The sequence below is a fragment of the Stegastes partitus genome, unplaced genomic scaffold (assembly GCF_000690725.1).
Source record: "Stegastes partitus isolate 25-593 unplaced genomic scaffold, Stegastes_partitus-1.0.2 Scaffold364, whole genome shotgun sequence".
NCBI classification, from domain to species: Eukaryota; Metazoa; Chordata; class Actinopteri; family Pomacentridae; genus Stegastes; species Stegastes partitus.
The window spans coordinates 387753-409006 of record NW_007578095.1 but is presented as its reverse complement, the minus strand read 5'-3'; the positions used below and the strand labels follow the sequence as shown (position 1 = coordinate 409006).

The window sequence follows — 21254 nt, the reverse complement described above, 5'->3', positions numbered from 1 at the left end:
TAGATAGATAGATAGATAGATAGATAGATAGATAGATAGATAGATAGATAGATAGATAGATAGATAGATAGATAGATAGATAGATAGATAGACTCACAACAAACACACAAAATAAAACCATCCCATCACGCCCCCCTTTCGGGAGAGAGGAAGTCCGTAATGATAACAATCCATCCTTTTCTTTGCTGCTTTCCTTTAGATTGCATTTCTCCACCACAATCTCTCCATCCATCTGCCGAAATCCTATTTTCATGACAAACAATAAGACACACACACTCACTCCATCACTGATCCCTGCAGCTGTCAGGAAATGGGTGGGGGTGATGGGACGGGAGGGGAAGAAAATAACATGAGTAAGGGGAGAGGTGACAGGAAAGGAATGGAAACACCGTGAATCACCAGAGAGTTTGAGGGATTACCAGTGAAAAGGGCCTTTTGTGCGTGTGTGTGTGAGAAGTGTGTGTGTGTGTGTGAGAAGTGTGAGTCAGAGTGGTGTGCTTCAGAACGTGAAAAGGGCTAAAATATAGATAATCTTCTTCAATCTTCCATTTGTCTAGCCACTCCAGCTTCCCTCTATCCATCCAGGAATCTACATGTATACATCCATCGAAGCTCACACCAAATGAAACAGAGAGAAAGAGACACAAGGAAGACTAACTATGCACCAGCCTCGAAGTAATTTGTCCTACGCCCAGTGATGTGGTTGTGCTTTTGAACTAAAAGGATGTACTCACAGTACTCACCAGCCTTCTCAGTGTGGTGTGGCAGTTTGCTGAGGTGCTGACCAGGCAAGCAGGGACACAGTCCATCACATTTTACTGAGATCGTCTTCCCAGACAGGCAGCTCTGGAACTCCAGCTTACACTGTCATAAAAACGTACAAAAACATGTCATATAGCTGGCGTATTTTATATGCACAAGGGTTGGGAACTAAAAGAAAAAGATCATTATTACAAATCATAGGGAGTGTTCTGCCTGTTGTACAACATCTTTTGTGGTTCTGGAGGTAGTCTATCAAATAAATCTGCAAGTTTTTGCAAAAAAATTTGAGTCGATTAGTGGATTATTATTGAAAGATCCCAAAGCTTTATTACCGAGTAAGAGAGCATCATTTTGACCCCAGCAGGTATTCTGAGCTACAATGTTCCCATTTTTCTTCACTGAAACTATAACCTTGCACCTGATTCACCTAAAAGACAGAATGTTCCGACACAAAAATCGCTCTGTAGATTACAAACAAGCGTGAAGGTTGGAAAAGTGGGCAATCACCAGGCATGGATGTTCTGCTGAGTCGCACTGTGGGGTACGTATAGATTTCAGTGTTTTTAAAATCAGGATATTTTAAGCTCCGCTGCACTGTTTTAGAACATTCTTGTTCATATTTGTTTACAGTACAACATGTAATAGTCACTTCAAATAAAATAAAGCCACAAATATATGCAGGAATCCTGAATTCTAGGCGCTTCATTTACAGCATAGACACAGTAGGTATGTTCTAACTGAGCTTATAACGGCTTCAAATGTCTAATTAATACAAAACAAAAACTTGGATCTGAATATTAAAGTTTTCTTTGTTGAGCTGATTAAGGGAAAGATTTGCTGAGACAGGATCGGTCATTTATCTTGGAGGAACAGATGTGTCCATTAGGCAGCCATGTAGACACACCATTAGACACAGAGATGCCCAGTGACATTCTATTATTCACTGCAGCACAAGCCTAATGCAATACGAAAAAAGCAAGATGGACTGCTTCTGAATGTAATTTAACAGTATAAATCTCATTTCAGGTAAGTGAGGGGTAAGAAATTGTTTGGACTAGTTGGGGGGGAAATCCAATTACAAGACCCTTCCAAGAGGAATAATGAAAACCGAAATGAATTATGTAAATTCTGTTTGCGAGATGATGACGACAGGATTTGTCGGCGGGAGACCATGACTACGCATAAACATCTATACGCAGATCATGCCTTACACAGGCTCAGCCTTATCCTGCCAGCGCTTTCATTTCCCACGTTCTAATTCAAATCCATCATTTCCTCCCTGTCACCTCTCTGATAGCGCTGCTAATGTTGCTTAATGAAATTTGTTGACAAAGGAACAGCACTCTGTCCTGTTCTCAACATATTGAATTAGCTGTCTGGGGAGGGAGACGGGGGAGAGAGAGTAAGAGAAAGTCCAGGAAATGGATGACCTCCCCCAGTCACTGTCAGCACACTGAGAGGCCCCATGAATCTTTATGTTTGTCTCTCTCCAGGGGTTAATGTGGTTTTGATGAAACAGTATTTTAACACCTGACTTGGTCGAGTAAAAATAGAGGAGAGGAGAGGAGAGGAGAGGAGAAAGGATGATTTAAGAGGAGGGAAGTAATGGATTTAACTTAGTGGGCTCTCAGGAGATAAGAGCACTGTCCTCTTAATAGGATATTGAGTGTGTGTGAGAGTGTGTGCGTGTGGTTATGATGAGAGAGGCATGTAATGTAATAATAAAACATGAATAAGCTTGGGACCAGCAGCTCACTGGTGAGCAGAGTTTAAGTTGGACCGTAGGGACCCATCACTCCACCAGCTAACTGAACACCTCCAACTAAATTACCACAGAGAGCAAAGGGATTTCCCAGCCCTCCTCCTCATTTTGTTCTCCTTCTTGTTTCTCCTCCGACACTTCTCCCACCCAGCACAGTCTCGAGCTCACAGGCAGGTAGGTCATTAAGAAGACCTATGTCCTGACTTCCTCAAACGCAAGGAGTTGAATCAATCTCAGTTTGTGTCATACTGCTGGGGTCCAAGGCTTAATCCTGTACTTAAAATGCATACTTATGCACATGACAAAGCCTCTTACTGTATCTGTCAAAGTCAGTTAGGCATAAGCAAAGTCAGACGCTGGGAACAAAAAGTGAGAAAGTCAGTGTAAAGAGGAGGTCTGGGTAGGTGAGTGGGTCAACAAAGCAATGGATGCATAGGAGAACTGTCATGTCCGTGAGTGTTTCCTAACTTTAACAACATGAGTAAATATTCTGACTATGACCATGAAGCAAACCTGAACAAAGTCTTACATTACCATAAGCTGTTGTGGTTTCCAAGCAATGCTGTTTTTGTGCCTAAACCAAACCTTAACTCTAGCAAAGCCATATCACAAAACAGATTTGTTTTCCAAAACTGTTCTGAAAGTAACCGCCAAATGTAGTCATCAGATCACAAAAACACGTCCATCCTTTGTTCCAGAGGCTGTGGACAAACAACACACTGCATCGTTTAATTTGGAGGGGTTGTTGTGATCATGAAAAGTTTAGGCTTTAATTTCCTGCAGAGCTGAGCGGAGTAACATCCCCAATGTTTAAAAGCCCAACAAGTTTCCCAGTGCAGAGAGCACGACTGCAGTTGAACTTCTCCACTAAAAGGTTTGCTTTTACTGATTGTGTCTCCACACAAGCTAATATGCATTAGCGGCTGTGAGCATCCCTGACTGGACACTGGAATTAATAAATGTATCTGAGCAGCAGACATTCTTCAAGTCTTTTTGATTTGTGCAAAACACACGAGAGAGGCCTTCTATTGTCTGTTTGTATGAGGTCTCTGTATAGACAGCATGCAGAGTGTGTTTCACCACTGACAACCAAATCATTGAATACAAGGACAATAAGATAACATAAGAGTGAATGTCAAAAAGAATCTGCAGCGTGTTATACCAAGGACAGAGGCTCACTTCTTAATGTCTTTTTCTGCCACCTGATATCAATCTTCACGCTCCTCAGTCTAATCTTCCTCTGTTCATTTCCTTCTTGACTAATCACAAAGGTTAAACCTTGACTGCCACTTTGCTTCTATCATGACTTTGTGAGTTTGTTGCAATGTGTAATTTTATGTAGCACAGATGGAGCTTCTGTGCAGGAGGTTAGAAGTTGAGAGTCAATTGTGATGATTAGGGTTGGAGAGCTTTTTCAAACTGTCTAGAGGTGATTTTCAGCGAATGTTAAGACCTCTAATAGATGTCGCTGTTCTTAGTCATTTGCTTAACAGCCGGCAAGAATAGTTGTGCTGAAATCAACACAGTAGAGGAGAAAATAGAACGATAACTATGGAAAGGTAGACGGGAAAAGACAGACAAGGCAGGAGAGAAACAGGTAAGCAGATGAGTGAAAAGGTAACAGACGAGGACACTTAAAATACAACCTATCAAGAATAAGAAAGAAAAGTATACATCCAATATTTACACCATAAATTATACAGTTCAGCAGCTCTTGTAGGGCTGCAGTGTCTTGTCGTCCCTTGCTTTTACGTTTGAAAACAAGCTAAAGTATTGATGAATTGTGTTTATGTAAATGTTAGAAGAAAAATGACATATTTAAAGATAAATATAGAAAGATAAATGGGGGAAAAAAAGTCACCTTAGAGGAGTAGGTGTGTCCATCAGAGCCGCATACAGGAGTTGACTGGAGGGATGAGCAGAGCCTACATTTCCCATGAGCACCAGCTTCCAGCCTGTGCTTGTGGCCTGCGCTGCCTTTTCTAGGTTTCACACTGGGGAAGAGAAAAGCACGTCTTAATTTGAAAGAGTCATGAATCAAAAATGTTGACATCACTCAGTAAAACAAAGTCAAGGTGACCTGCACATACATTCAGGCATACATTGCATAATAAATGTCTGCACAGGGGAAAAATTGCGATAATAAATTTTCGGGCATAAATATTATCCAAACTAGCAGAATCAGTTTGCCACTGAGCAGAAAGTGCTTGTGGTTGTCAGGGTCAGATGAAGCAGATCCTGATTGGTCCAAGGAGGCCTTTTCAATAACCAGAGTAATTACATTTGATCCAAATCTCGCAGCAATTTTCCATCTAAGTGCTCTCACTGAACACCCTGCTGCCTCTTGATCCATCAGGCAGAGATGAAATTAGAGCCAAACAGACTTTTTACAGCGAAATTAACGTGACATCAACAAAATGACGCAAAGTGAACATTAACCTCTGAAGTGAACAGGTGGAGCCATTCGCCTTTCCAGTAAATTCCCCACATAGAAGAACACCTCTTAACGTATGAGGTGACAGGTGAGAAAAGTACAACTTGACCAAAAGTCTAAAAATGTTATACATGGAATGATACAGTGCAGGTGCTGTAAAACCATAAATAAATGCAAAATTATTCAAAATCTGAATCTGTTTTATTGTCATTATACAATCTAAAATGAAACTGCACATCACTTTGCTCCTTATATACAATCACTGACTCTCAGTATACAGATGAATTGTTGAATGAAGCACCTTGCGCAAACACACTTACGCACAGTCTGCCATCTGAGTACTGTAGTTTTATATATACCTATATAAATACAAAGCATTTTTCTTCTTTCAAACATCAGAAGACTAGAAAAGAATCAGACAAATAAGGTTAAGCATGCCACCATATTGTACAATTTCAACATACATAGAGCATTACAGCAACATCAATACAACTGAATATTTCAGTGGTCAAAGAATTTTACACTGACAGAGCAATAACTACAAAACAACCACTACTACTTTTATTTTAAATAACATTTTTCCAAAAACCTCCAAGAGGACCAAGACCATGTAAAATAATGACATATGGACATAATATTACAAGCATACCAGAACATGGAAGTCTGATGAATCAAATATATTATTAAACTAGAGAGCTACTTGGAGAGCGCGTCCTTGAGCAACACCAAAGCCCTATTTTGCAATTTTTATGATGATTTGAAAGCAATCCAGATCCACAGCGACATGTATCAGACTCTTCCTGTGCCCATCCTCCACCTCTTCACCAAGCAAGAAATTTGGCTTTGTTTTCTCTTTTTTTTTGCATAATCCCACTGACAGACAATCAAACACACACAGACAGACAGCACTGAAAACCCTCGCCTCTGTTCTCGCCTCAGTGGAGGAAACACACTAAGCAACAGTTCATCATACAGTCCCCTGGGGGACATCTCTGCTCTGTAAAACTATGACATTCAAATCCCAGGCAGCATGTCAGCCGCACTTTTGTTTTTTTAACAGTGTGACACTCACTGACTCAGCCACAGTCGCCGCCAAAGCAGAACAGACATGCACACTGCGCTGATAAATAACAGCATGCTATCAGCTTTATGACAGAAGTACAATGAAACACGCTAATTCCCTTATCTGTCTCCCATTCAAATCCATTGATTCTCCTGTTCTCTTATCCCTCTATAGGTTTTGCAGAAATGCACTGAAGCATGTGTTAAAGTTATGAGTGAATTGCCGGGTGGATTTTGCCGTGGAAATTTGTGTATACACTACAAATATTTATAGAGAGGGACGGCTACACGGAGAAGAGCTGACAAATGATCTATAGATATAAGCACCTCAAACAGACACGAGAAAGTGATGTCTCTCTCTCGCTCTTCCTCCTTCCTGCTCCTTCATATACCACTGTACTTCAGCCCCCTGCTGAGAGTTTCCATGGCGCTCTAATCTGGAAAGTTTCTGATTTGACGGTGCTACAACCCCCTCACAGCGGGACAGAGGTGCACACAAATTAACACTCTGAGCCGCCGTAATGGTTTTTGAATTAGAGCTTGCTGCTAATGTAGACGTCTAAGCCTGCAGCTAAACATTATCATCCAACAAGGGAAGTCGGTTCTTTATAAAACTCTATCAATTTCTAGAGGGAGATGAAGAAACTCTGCTTGGGACTTTTGTGATGACAGCTGCTTAGTAGAGAACAAAATTAATTTGCTCAAGGATTTTGGAAAAACACAAAAGAAGCACCAGAATGTGTACAGGGTACCTTCAAGCAGTGAGGAGAGTCTATGGCACAATGCAACATTATGTACATTGAATGTATTGCACAATACCTGCTTGCAAACATTGTGACAGCAACAAAGTTTGGATTTGCCCTCTGGGAAGACACTCAATCCATGTTATGCTAATTACAGCAACTAATTTAACTCATGTAGATAAAACAATATCATGGTCCAAAGCCTCAGTGAGTGATGCTAGCGGGAAAATACAGATTCCAGGTGAATAATTTGACATATTAAGCAGCAAATAGAACTTGTAATTAATGCAACAGAAAGAAATGTATTAAATCCCAAATTCTTAGGAGCTAATGACTTGAGGAAATCAATTAAACCCAAGACAGAGACAGAAAAATAACATTCCAATGCCTTTTTGGAGAAATGCTTCTTGAACTGAAAAATTGAAAAACCTTAATATTGGCAATGGTTGAAAACACAAACAAATTGGGCGCTGACAGAGCAAACAGATAGTGTGATTAAAATTAATTGGTGTTAGAATACATATGTGTATTTCTGTCACTGAAGCACATTGAATTTTTACACACAAAACACAAAGTGTTACTCTTCTTCATGCTTTTGCTGGGTGTAATCTGTCCAAGCTGCCCAGGAGGTATTTGGGATATTGAAGTTTTGGAGCCACTGATGCTGAGTGAGCTTTGATGTTGTGTTTGATGTCTTCTTTAACTGCTCAAAAAACATTGTGTCATCATCTTGATACTACACGACTTTTTCTAATTTTATGAGAGCTGCACATAAACCTTATGTGGAAGTTTCAGAAGTATGTCGAATGAATTCTGTTTGCAGCAGCAGAGACATCAGCTGTAAAACACTGTTAAACATAATGGATCATCAGACTGTGTGATCAATGTCTCTTATTGATCCTGATGGTACTTTTTATGCACCAAATTAATCAAACTCTCCTCTCTGGCATCTAGATGACTCCAAAAATACAGAGTAAGTCAATATGTACAATAACGTAGTGTGCATACATACTTTGCTCATATATATCTACAGGACTTATTTAAAGCCAACATATTAAAAAATACAAACTTGGTGTAATAACAATTGTTTTTAGTCATTTTCATATTATGTTATCTTTACCAAAGATGCAAGTGGCAAAGAGACGGGTTATAACTTCAAAGCTTTTTGTCTTTATTAGCATTTATTAATGTTAACAAAACAGAAAAAGAAAATAAAGTGTAAAATTTGATTGATTCTTAAGTGATTAATATTATCTAATAGGGCTGCAAGGTGGATCGGTAGTTAGCACCGTTGCCTCACAGCTTGAACATCCCCGGTTCACGTCCCGGTGAGGACACCTGGGATCTTTCTGTATGGAGTTTGCATGTTCTCCCCGTGCAGCGTGGGTTCTCTCCGGGTTCTCCAGCTTCCTCCCACAGTCCAAAAACATGTTGAGGTTAATTGGTGATTCTAAATTGTCTGTAGGTGTGAATGTGAGTGTGCTTGGTTGTCTGTCTCTAAGTGTGGCCCTGTGATAGACTGGTGACCTGTCCAGGGTGTCCCCTGCCTTCGCCCTGAGTCAGCTGGGATAGACTCCAGCCCCCCCGCAACCCTAGAGAGGATTAAGCGGTGTATAGATAATGGATGGATGGATGGATGGATGGATATTATCTAATACATACAGCAGCCACGATTGACAAAAGTGTGGGTTAAACTGTGACTCACCTGTGGGCTGGCTGCTTGTGGTTGGTGCAGATGGCTGTCTGGTAGTCATGGCTGACACACACTTTGTGAGGAGGACAGCGCACCTTCAGACAGGGATCCTTGGTGGCATCCGGGCCTAAAGCAAGAAGAAAGCAGACTTCATCAGTGAACTGCAGAAACAAGTTTGCAGAAAGCATGCAGAACAGGAGAATCAGCACAACTTAGCGCTGAAGTTGAAAGTTGATGCAGCAAAACATCAAGCTGTTCCTTTGGTTTTACAGCTGGCAGACTCTCTTGTTCTACTAACTGAAGCAGGCAGAAAAATAATGAGTTGGAGCAAAAGACGGAGAAGGAGAATGGTAAAAGGTATGAAGTAAACGTTGAGTTTTCTGCGTTGTGAGCTGCTTAATGAGGACTATTCTCTCTGAGCGTCGACCCCATCTTCTTCCAAATCAATCTCCAGTGTGACATTATTGCCGTGGCAGCCAGGCACAGCTGGCTGGTGTCCAAGATGACAAAAGATCAAAGCAGCTCATTGACTCTGAGCATTGTGTCATTTCACACTAGGCTAACAGCACAAACTCGCTTTCATTTGACAGACTGGAGCAAAGAGAAAAAACAGGAGGTGGAGGAGGTGAAAAATACAGTGGCAGTAAAAGAAAGAGGTGAGAGCTTTTAGTGCAAATGGAGTGAGAGACAGGCCAACGCAGGAAACGGACAACTGGCCACGATGGTCCTGTCATTTACACAGTCTGCGCCCGATCTGTGTTCAAGATGAAAGCCTGTGTGATGAACAAAACCAACTAAAAAGACCAAGCTAATAAAGTGAGATCAAAGACAATGGTTTTAATGGGTTTAAACCACATACGGAGACCACATGCCATCAGTAGGGTGAACAGATTAAAAATGATTTCAAATCCCGAGTTAATTAAGACTGAGTACAGAGTGTATAGATCAAAGCTCTGCATTATGTACAAGTCATTACCATGTGGCTGCTAACATCATAAAACAAGAGTGGCCTTGTCTCCATTAGCGACCTAATGGGTTGTGTTTGAGCCACAGCTGGTGTCTGATGTGAACATCAACTAGTTTCTGACCTGATCACACACTGCGCTGCTGTTTACATACTAGTTTATCAGCGTTAAATCAGCCAGAGACATGTTTTCTTCTGTCCACTTGTGTTAACGCTGTGATCTCAACAATCTACACATGTAAATTGAAAACATACGTTGCTCTATATATATCTGGAGCTGCCAGAGAATATGGAAGGGCTGGCTTTCTTTATCTTTGAGGGAAAAGAACTAGCCAAACAGTAAAGATGTTGAAGGTTAGATAGTCTAGAAGGGGAGAGATTCATAGCCGTCTGTACACATCTGTCATAACTGAGGAAGATGCTTTTTTTTCTTACAATCTGTGACACGCATACACAGATGCAAAAACACATTTGCAAGCCTTCGTGCCCTCTCATATTCTCCAGAATGCAGAGAGATGATATGTCAACCTTCCTCCTGATAGCTGTCTGTTGTGCAGTGTGTTCCTGTTTCCTGCTGATTTGGGCCTGTCCTCACCTCCATCTATCAGCGCTGGAGGAAAACCCATCTTATTTCACTTAGTAGAAAAAATGGCATTACCACTGCGAGGAAATGAGAGTTGAAGGGAAAGAGGAGAAAGTGAGAGAGGAAGGATCGAGGTAAAAAGGAGGATCGTATCTGGTTAACAGAAGATTGGAGGACAATTTGGGATTATTGCGTGACCTCCACTTTCAGACAAATTGGAAATCAGACGCACACGCACATACGAATGAGCAAATAAGTCGGTTTATTCACCTGCACACACCAATGCACACAGCAGCACGTGGGCAAGTTTTGTGCAAATAACTCTCTCATAAACAGTAAAACGTGTTAACTTGTAGACACAATAAGGCTCTGAATGAGAACTGCTTTTCAGCTGAGGTGATTTGAATATTTATGGTATATATAGGAGGAGAGGAGAAAACAGAAGAGATGACAAGAAAATCAGGGAGAAAGTAAGAAAAATAAGAGGAAAGTGGAGAAAAGAAAAAATAAAAAGCAGCGGAGAGGTAAAAATTAAGGAGAGAAGAGTGCAGAAAAGATATGAGAATAGAGAAAAAATAGGTAAAAGGTATGGAAAGAGGGGAAAGGGGAGGAGAGGTTAAAATAAAGGAGGAGAGACGACAAGAAAACAGGGGAGGAGAAGAAAAGAGAGGAGAAAATAGGAGCAGAGGAGAAAAGTGGAGAAAGGAAAAAGAATAAGCGGTGGAGAGTAGAGAAGAGTGCAGAAGGAAAACGATAAAAGTGAATAAAAGAAGAAAGAAGGAAGAGATATGGAAAAAATAGGAAAAGAGAGGAGAAGGGAATAAAACAGGATGAGAAGGACGAGGAGCAGGCAGGGAGGAGAAGAGAACACGAGAAGCACTGGGTAAAAGAGAGTTTTATCCATCTATTTAAAGCTTGAGTGAGCAGCACTGGTGGTTAAACCAGCCAATCAATTGTAATGCAGGAGCACTGCAGCACACACTTGCCACCTCTCTTTCACTTTCCTCAATATGAGTCCCTCATCTGCTTTTATTCGTCTCTCATCTTTCTGATCTTAAGCATGACTTTATTCTCATTTGTGTGCGTGTCAATATGTATGAGCAATAAAAGTTGACATGCCTTTTTGCATATCAATTCATTCCATGGTGCCAAGCAAAACTCCTTTTCACAGTCTAAGCCGCATTTTTAGCTGGAAAATGTATTGATTTATGTAAATGAAAAAAAGGTTGCCTGCTGTTAATAACATTTTTCCAAATGAACAAGTATAAGGGATTGGTACCTGTGTGTGAGAGCATGAAGTAAATATTGTGATTCTTCATGTGTCACTGCTTAGCTGAGAAACTGTGAAGACACCTTGCTTTAAAAACTGAAAAAGTAAAAAAATAGATGGAGCAAATCATATGTGTTGTTGGCATTGTCACATTTATTGTTCGGAAGAACGCAGTCTCACACCAAAATGTGTGATAGCTACGTGGGTCCACAGCAAAAAAAAGAAACATATTAATTTCACAATTTCTATCAACTGACTCACAAGTTTCTTTTAATAGACAGATTAATAGACAGAGCAAAGGTGACATAAGTGTTTGTGTTCTGTTTTGAACCATTCTTTTGTTGCATTTTCTTTTTGCTTTTGTTCATGCTGCAAAAGTTACATCAAACTACCTGGTTAGGTTTAGGAAAAGATCATGGTTTGGGTTAATACTTACCCGTGCAACACTACATACAAGAATCTGGTTGTTTTCTGCATTGCTATGAAGCTTTCTTACAATATTGAAGCCTTTTGTGTTTGTGGAAATATCACGTTCTGCATTGTGAACCAATGTAACTATTGTATTCTTCTTGTTTTTTTGTTGTTTTGTGCTGGCTTGTGAAGAGCAGCAACAGTTTTGCCCACAGACACCACCACTCATTTGTCTAGCCATTGTCCTTGGACATGTGTAAGGATGACTGATGACCCGGGTGCAGGGTTACCAGTCTGTTGGGGTGAGACAGATGGAGGAGCTGGCAGAGCCTTGGCTGAGGGTGGTGAGGGCACGACACCAACAGATCATTAGCAAATGGACACAAACGTCCTCTATTTGAATTCAAGCTGAACACATTTATTTGTTGCTGCTTGTCATTTTCCAACATTTGCTTAAGCAGAAATGCTATTTTGCGGTCTAAGCTCATTAAAATGTTGTGCTTTCTCTGCATTTTTAAAAACTGTACGCTAAAATGAACACTAGAAACATGATGCTGTGACCCTCTTATGGCCAAACTGAGTGACTTTTTTAATCAGGCTTTCAGAAAATGTTGACATGGACACTGCACGGTTGTTCACTGCTGTGCTGCTGCATGCTTTGAACGCTGTGCTGTAGCTGCAAACCCAGCATCAATCCAGCTACCATCTGGTCAGATCTGCTTTTATATACTGCGGGGGGATCAATATGCTCCTTGGTTGGTAGCTCATGCTCAGAGCGCGCAGCAAGTACATAAAAGAAAACATATTCCCTGTTGAAATCAAATGTTGTGGAGAGTCTTAGCGAGAAAAATAAGTTTCATCTGACTGAACATGGGATCAAAGTCAGGCTCACGTCAAAACGATGTCCATATATAGCACATGTGCGGACATCTGTAAGGGATCCATAAGCTCTCCGTGCACTTATAAAGCATTATGTAAATGCTTTGTCATAGAAACGCGTGTGGTTTCCACAAATGCTTCTCAAGTCACATCTCAAGGGCTCTCATCATCGTACTCAAATCCAGGCTTTCATAGCATTCTACCTCTGTGTGTGCATGTTGGTGTGTGTGGTACAATATGTCTACACTGTCTTTCTGCCCTCACTCTACCATACCGTCAAATTCCAACAGCTGAAAATGAATATTAAAATCAGGTACTTTATAACAGCAGTGATTTTATTTGTGCTTTCAGAAACTGGATATTTGATTTTGAAATGAAAGGAAAATCTTTGTTTTCCCCCCCTGACAGATTATACACTTGTCAGTGTAAAAAAAATAATATATATATATATATATACACATGTATAGTTATTTTTAACAAGTGTGCTTGCCTGTGCATGTCCAACAACATGTCTCTTTCTCATCCATCATACTTTATCCATTTCCGAACGCGGAAAGTTATAATTAAGACTGACACAGGTATGATAACGACACCAGCTACAAGCCGTTATTAAGAATAATTGGAGACAGATTATGCAGTCTATCATCAGTAAGTAATTTATGTCATTTTTTGTTTGCATGAATACTCCCAATGGGATTCTGTGGGGGAATTTCAGTGAAAGAGCTTCTGCTTTTCATGAACTGAATCCCCTTTAACCGTATTAGAGTGACAGTGTTGCTGTATTCATTATCTATTAATGCAACCTGCAAATAAGCCTCCTTAAAGGAGTACCTGAATGATCCAAGCCTGAACATGCTTTCTGCCATTTAGCTGCTGCAACACTTTTAAGTAGGTCCCCACCAGAAAAGCACATTATACTCATGGTTGTAAAATTTTATTACTATTATAGTTGACAGTAAATTGCCCTACTTGTTCAATTTTTGTCTTCTTTTTTTGCCCCTCATTTCTAACCCTAATGTTCTTTAAGAGACAGGAAAGAAGTGGCTGGAAAAGAGGACGTTGGGATGGAAGATAAAACGCTGTTCCTGTGCCCTCTACTGCTGGACGAACGCCAGGATGGAGCACAGTGATTGGATAATAAAGATAGTCAGAGTCCAATAGAAGAGGCCACATTGCCAACAAGCCCTGTCAGAGAGTAGACAGTGACCTCAAATTAATTGCTGCTGAGCTGGACATGGGTCAGCGGGGTGTTTTGGTAACTGGTGTGTACTGGTGTGTGTGCTCTTACATCCACATGGTCCTCCATTGCTCACCATTGTTTGCTCTCCCCAGCTACTTTTCCTGATAGCAAATAAACAAGTTTGAAATTGAATAAATAACAGCTCCAACGACTGTTCCCAAAGGACAAATTCGGAACTGTTATTAGAAAAACGAGCATCACTTTCAGGCTTTGATAAACTAATTAAAAAGGTGTTTCTTCTCTTTTACCTGGGGGGGCTACAGAGAAAAACGAGACGGAGAAAGACAGAGAGAAAGAGAGAGTTAAAAAACAAACAGATCAGGAGGAGATTAAAATCTCCGTTACTCTGCTTCGTGAACGTTCCTCGGGGTCTGACTGTTTGGCCTGAGAGAGGCACTGGAGCGAGGGATGTCAGGGAGGAATGATGGAGGGATGAAAGCACGGAGAGGGCCTCTGGGAGGACGCAGTGATAGAACAGATTCACCATCCAGAAAATTAATTATTGAAAACACGGGCAAATCATATTATTGTGGATGTAACTGAGGAATGGCGAAGATAAACAGGCTGTTCCAGTTTGAATGTCAGAGAAGAAACCACAGTGGCTTACGGGAGAAAAATATCTGGAGGGAGAGGCTATTGACTATCGCTTACAAGCTGAATATTCATCACTGCCACACAACCATTATACACACAACAGTGAATGCACACTCACACTATATTGTGAAAATCCCAGAAAGTGGATGCTTTGTGAAACTGTTGCTGGCAGCAAAGCGCTTTTAAAGGGACACTATGAAAGCAAATAATCAAACAGTCTTTGAAGCCAGCTTCAAAGCAAAAGAGCAAAGATGCATTTAAGGACAACATGCCTACCAGAGGACATTAATTTCAGGTGGAAGATGCTAATTGTCACAGTCTAAACAAAGTTATACATAACCTCTTCTGTTTGAAGTGTGCTCACAATTCCAATCACCATCACGAAGAACTGAGAGAGTAGAAATAATATAGAATAGAGTTCAGCCTACCTGAAATTCAACATTTATACTGTGTGCAACATTAATTCTTAAGGACAACTAGCTCTAACTTCTGCTGCACTTTGTCGTGTGTTTGGATAGCTTAAATAATTTATACACCATTCTTATATATGAATACGCTGGACAGTTTAGTTGTCTCAATCAGCTATTGTACAAACCTGCATCTGGGTTAACTGTAAACAAGCTAAAACCCATTTAAAACATATACCTTGTTCCAGTAATCTGATGGCCAATGATTGAGTCGACTTCATGTCTAAAAGTGCACCATGGCCACTTTTTATAAAAGTCACACAGCAGTCTTACGAGATCGAATATAGCAACACTTCCGTATCACTGTCAAGACGGCACAAGTCTGAACAGCACCAGCACAGTAATAGACGGACACGTGCAAGCAACAGTTTTTCCAGGTGATTTAGGCAACGATTTTTCCACATTTCAGCTCCAACGCTCATCGAAAAACATCACAAAGAGGCTTAATACAGAGTTTGTGTGCAAAATCCCAACACATCTTTCTCAATCACTTTGCCCAATAATTTTAAGTTTAGCAGGCTACATAAAGAAATGTCTAAAATGATAAAGCTTGACTGCAATAAAGACAGGCACTAACAGCTTAGATTACTGATTCTCATCAACAAGGAACGTCATGCAAGTTTTTGTTTCTCAACAAGATGTTTGAGACCACTTCCTCTGAGTTTGTTTAATACCTGCAGCGTCAGACAGCAGCAGGATCCACGAGTGTCGGTAAATTTGAAAGAGTGCATGCATTTGCACAAGTAGAACAACAGAGTTAGTAACTTAAATATACCTATAAATATAAATGATCCCAGAGATAAGATGGAGAATGGCTCAGTCTGGGCCATGACCTGATGGCAAATCACACCGTGTAGCTACTTGTTCTCACATCAGACAAGTGAGATTGTTGGTCTAGTTCGTTGTCTACAGTTATCTAGGACTATTTCCTCGTAGCTTATTGCATATCTGCAGCATCAGACAGCATTAAGAGCCGTGAGTGTCTCACCAGAGGCTGGTTGATGGTGCTTGGGTCATAAGTGAAACTACTACGATGAATCGTTTTATTGTCAGCTAGTGAATCAGTTACAAACTACTTTGATAATCAGTTAATTGATTTTATCCATTTTCTTTTTGGGAAAAAAAAGTCACAGTTCTTTGATTCCTGCTTCTTAAATTTGAATATTTTCTGGTTCCATGCTCCTTTATGACAGTGAACAGAATATCTTTGTGTTGTGGACATAAAAGATATTTGATGACGTCATTTTGGGCTTCAGGAGGCACTGATCTGTTTCCCCTCCCTCCCAGACCAAACAACTCATTGATTAATCAAAAAAATAAGAAACAGATTAATCTACACTGAAAAAAGTTGCAGCCTTTGTCACATGTGAATGGCTAGCAGTTGCAGAGGAAGAGACAGTTTTCCTTTTATCCACTCTGGACTTTCTATCTCTTCTTGTGAAACGTCTCTCTCTATTTTTTTTTTTAACACTTGTACAATGTCAAGTGGTCACTTTTCTCCTGCTTTATAAAAAAAAAGAAAAAAAAGATCCCAAAGGCACTTAACTGACCATGTGTTGCTGCCAGACATGGAGTCAGTGTCAGTTCGACCTTTAGTCAGTTTCAGGAGAGGTCACAATGAGAGACCGCGAGGCTGACTTACAGCATGATTCTTTGGCTCATTGACACACGATGATCCCTCTTCCTCTTCCTCCTTCTCTGCTTCTTTTGTCTTCAAGCGCGCACACACACACATGCGCACACACACACACACACACACACACACACACACACACACACACACACAGATCTGACCTCTTGCCTCACCCTTCAGTGTCAGAGATAATTAAATGTTTTTGCACTGTCCTAGACTGTGGCATTCATTAATCTGAAGCTGAAGAATGTGTGTGTGTGTGTGTGTGTGTGTGTAGGCATGAATGAACTCGAGTACATCACGGTTCTTCACTACCTCCACCGACTCTCCCCTCTTGTTACAATTAACACATTTTCACCATGTTATTCAAAAAAATGTCACAAACAACAGCCAACACGCTAAAGTCTGTGTTCATTGTATCGTCTTCTCACATTACGCATAAAGTATTGTGACAGATTGGACAAAGGCCAGGCTCCATTGGTTTTCACGCAGTTTAAAAATCCTTTCATTCTACTTTGTGCTGAGTAGAACACATTACGCCCCCAGCACGACTACTATATCCTACAGTTACTCGAACCGCACAGCCAGACAAGAGAAGAATGGAGCGTGAGATTATTTGATAAGTATTTAAATTCTCACATTATGCTCCATTTAAAGGGAAAATGGCTGAGGTTTGTTTGCCCAATAGCACAAGAGGGGTCACCATCAGTGGCTCGCTTAAATTTCGACACAAGCTGCTGAGATTTCTGGCACTCACTACCGTGTACAGAACAAAGACACTCCCAAATAATAGCATGTTTAATTAAAATCTTTGATTTTCGGCTGTCTGTGAGGGAGCAACTTTGCCTGCAAACTAAAACATACGTAGCACCGCAGTGTTGTAAGTGACATTATCAGGATGACATCAAAAACAAGAAAATCTGCGAACAACTAAAAATAACTAGATTTTCACCTCAGTCTTGTTAAAGTATCTGTTTGAACTGACTGAAGTGTGTGAAGACGCGCTGAAAAAAACTACTCATCCTTGCTTTCTTTCAACGGCAGCACAATGCAGAGGTGGGTCTGTTCGTAGCTCTTTCCAGGCTTTGATACTTGATGCTTTGGATTATCGTCGGTTACTATGTGGAACTGGTTTTGTAATTACATAACAAACAGAACAAAATGTGTGGTTGCTGTCGGCAATCGCATTTCAATTTGCATTTTGATTTACCAATTGGTTCCCCATTTAGTTTTCTATTTGCCACCACTGTCATTTAAGCAGCACTGTGGAGCCTTGTTACTGCAAAACTAATCTTCCATGTAGTGTTTCGAGCACTCTCATTGGCTGTCACTTCAGCTGCGCTCTTGAAATGACTAACTCTGTTGTGCTGAGTTCCATGGGCGTCTGTAATTTCAGGTGAGTGTGCATGATGAACTTGTTATATCTTGAAATATATTATCCTTGTTTTTCACCATGACAGTCTCCCCCAAAACACATGGCGCAGGGATTAATTAGTCTGTTTAATTCAGATATTGTTGTGGGAGGTCTCAGATGTAGTAATGAAAGAGTCTTCAATGTTTTGTTTTTTAGGTTTTAGTACGTTTTTAGGGTAATGCTGTCATATTCAACATTGGGCCTAGTTGGGAGAAGGTTTTCTGCATTTGTCATTACATTGGCTGAACAGACACACAGAACATTAATTGTTCATTTGCATGATTGATTGTTTATGTGGCCTCATGATAGTAAATATCATTAATAATCGGCATTAAACAGTAATACTTTTTATGAATGTTATAAAAACATATCATTTATTAGATAAAGATAAACACTTTAAATATTTTAATGCATTGTGTCTTGGTCTCTGTGCAATGCTCTTTTCCTCTTTAAAGTGCCAAAGTCAGATCATTCCATCTCAAAATCATCCTCTCCATTCTGGACAGCAGCAGTCACATTCTGCACACTGCATAGAGCGCCTGTCTTTACTCGCAGTATTCTGAAGTGAGCAAAGCAGTATTTTCCACACTAAATATTTTAGCACAAATAAATGGAACTGTCACAACACATGATTGACCGGTGCACTTCAGCAGGCTTTACTCTCCTACAGCCATGCAAACACTGAGTGCACCTGATTGGATGAAGCCTCCACTCAGAGCCCGCCTGCTCCTGGATTTGAAACTGGACGAACATGGTTGTTGGTCTGGAAACTTTGCCTTTTATTACAGAAACTGTTTAGTAGGATGAGCTTCTGAAAATATTTGGGGGGAGAAATAAGCCATGCAGTTGCTGAATCTGTCTGAAAAATAGATTGGTAACAGTTAATTTAACTGCTTTTTGGAAGCTTCCAGAGGCAGCGGATCACGCCAGATGCTCCTCTTTTGCATAATGTAGCCTAGACCTCACCTTTGAGCAACTGATGGGTGGGCAGCACATGAGAAGCGTTAAAGTGACAGATCCTGTAGAAACATATCGTGATGGTGCTCGTGAAACATCAGCTTCTAAATTGGTGGCCCCACAGACTGTCTGTCCGCACTATAACTACACTGACTGCATGTATGTCAGGAAAACAACTGGTGCTTAAAACAAATGTTGAGGCTCAGACATAGGGGGGACTTCCAAATTCTCCAGAAATCCTGTGCTATGTCCACCCACTGTGCTCTGCACACCTCAGAAATTATTCATTGACATGGTGCTACATCCCATTCTGAAGCTTCTTTATCACTACATGGGTGCAGAAAGCATGAATTGACCTTGATGTGTCAGGTGCACATGCTATTTGCTCTCCCACTCCCACTCAGATACGCAGAACTGCAGCACTGACATGTAACATATGACACGCTCCAAATCTAGAAAATCTAAACCTTATTTTATTAATTTACACTGTGTACAGATCATGTAATCAAATTCTTTAAATAATTCCTCTTTTACAGTATTTATTAAATAAAATAGTAACCAAGGACTGACCTCAGCTAAGAAGTAAAGAAGAAAGTCCTTCATACTGTTGGCTCACACTACGTTCCTTATTCACTTCAAACACTGAATAATCAATGAAGCATGCTCTAAAATATTTCTGATTAATAAATCTTTTTTCTTTTTATTTCTCCGCATTCTCTATTATATTATCTAAATGCACTAAATGCGTGTCATGCTGCAGGAACCCACATGCATAAATATTTGTAGACTCAGATCAAATCTCACAAGAGCCATCATAAAAGACGTCAGTTGAATACATGCAATTTAACTGGATGCCTTTTCTATGGAGCACTAAATGTATATACATTTACAATCACTCTCTTTGGTTGCTAAGAACAATTAAATAAAAGATTTTTGATGTTATTTTTGGTGATTTCAAACCAAACACATTAGAGAGGATTTCAGTCAACTGCATCCACATTAGCTCATTGAGTTCTGCTGAGCTGAATGCACAAACACAAGAACAGACAGGGTTGTCACTGTATTCTAAGGAGGTAAATGTTTGCTCCAGTATATTATGGACCATTTGCTAAGTGTTCCTTTGACCATTCTATGTGAATATGCTCTTCTTTTAATGCTGATATCTCTGCACACAACCCCGAAACAAGGCCGAGGATCTATTTGTGCAAAACACTGCTGTATTATTCCTCCTGATTCATGGGAGGCATGGGGGACAGCGGAGCAGAACAGGTTAAGGTCACTGTAAAGTAATGACACAGTCTGTTGCCAAAGCATTTATATCTCATTAAAACAGATAATCCGGAATGACCAGCATGCAGATCTCACTATTATAAAACCAGTGGATGAACACTCAGGTCATTATAGCCCAACAATACAGTGCAGTCTATGAGCTACATCAGAGGAGCCAAATCAGCTTGAAGAACAGGACAGTTTCAGTATTAACCAACTTTAGGCTGACGGTACTTCTTCTAGTCGCTGAAAATGATTGCCAATAAAGAAAAACACTCCCACACCCTGATGAAAATTACTCAAACTCACCATCTTGTACCGTTGTCTTGGCTGAGCCAGCGTGGGATTTAGTTCCTGGGTCTCCGTATCTGCCAGGTTCAGCCACTCGTTCTACACAAAAAGCAATAAAAATAAAACCACTTGATTACATTTGTTAGTACATGTTAAAAATAGCAATACATATGCTTGTGTTGGAAGAGAATAGGTCATTTTGTATGCGCACTGAATCAGTTAGCTTATCATGAAAAGCAGAGAACGACGGATAAGGTTTTTTTCAGGGTAGATACTGATACTAATTACTAGCAATCAAGGAGACCAGATTATCAGTATAAAAGATAAGAGAATACAGAATTGTATTCATCCGACAGGAAATTTTCATGCTAGATATTGCTCGAAAAAAAAAATATTATCATGAGAATAAGTAGAGAAAATGAAGTATATAAGGAGAATAAGCTAATAGTGGTAACAGTAAGTTGACAACAGTAAAACAGAAATGTAAAACAAAACAAAAAAAATCTCTCTGACTGCTGCCTGAGATGTTGTTAAAATTTCTTTATGTATGCTTCATTTTTGTTTATTTCAAAGAGAACTTTTCTACATTTATCCTTCAGTGTTGATATGCTATTATCTGCAAGGACATTTAAGTCAAAGTAGGACATTTTTTAATGAACTTATTTTAATGTTAATCGGTTAAAAAAAAAAAAAAAAAAGGCAATAAAAAATGCAATATTTCAGAGCCGATAATCACATTTGTGGATCTAAAAGTAAGCAGCTAGACTGGCTTTGTCCAGAACTCAAAAACACACCTCCCAGTAGCTCTAAAGATCACTGATTAACT

At 40.1% G+C, this 21254-nt stretch overlaps 1 protein-coding gene across 1 annotated transcript in view; it reads right to left on the bottom strand.

The window, feature by feature from the left end:
* Positions 1 to 21254, bottom strand: part of spock1 (SPARC (osteonectin), cwcv and kazal like domains proteoglycan 1) — a 112575-nt gene that overhangs the window by 18447 nt on the left and 72874 nt on the right. Inside the window, exons 5-8 of the mRNA XM_008284571.1 lie at positions 20447 to 20527; positions 8469 to 8583; positions 4386 to 4518; positions 735 to 864 (exon numbers count right to left, since the gene is read on the bottom strand). Of these exons, the coding sequence (XP_008282793.1) occupies positions 735 to 864; positions 4386 to 4518; positions 8469 to 8583; positions 20447 to 20527 (459 nt within the window). The remainder of the gene's footprint in view (positions 1 to 734; positions 865 to 4385; positions 4519 to 8468; positions 8584 to 20446; positions 20528 to 21254) is intronic.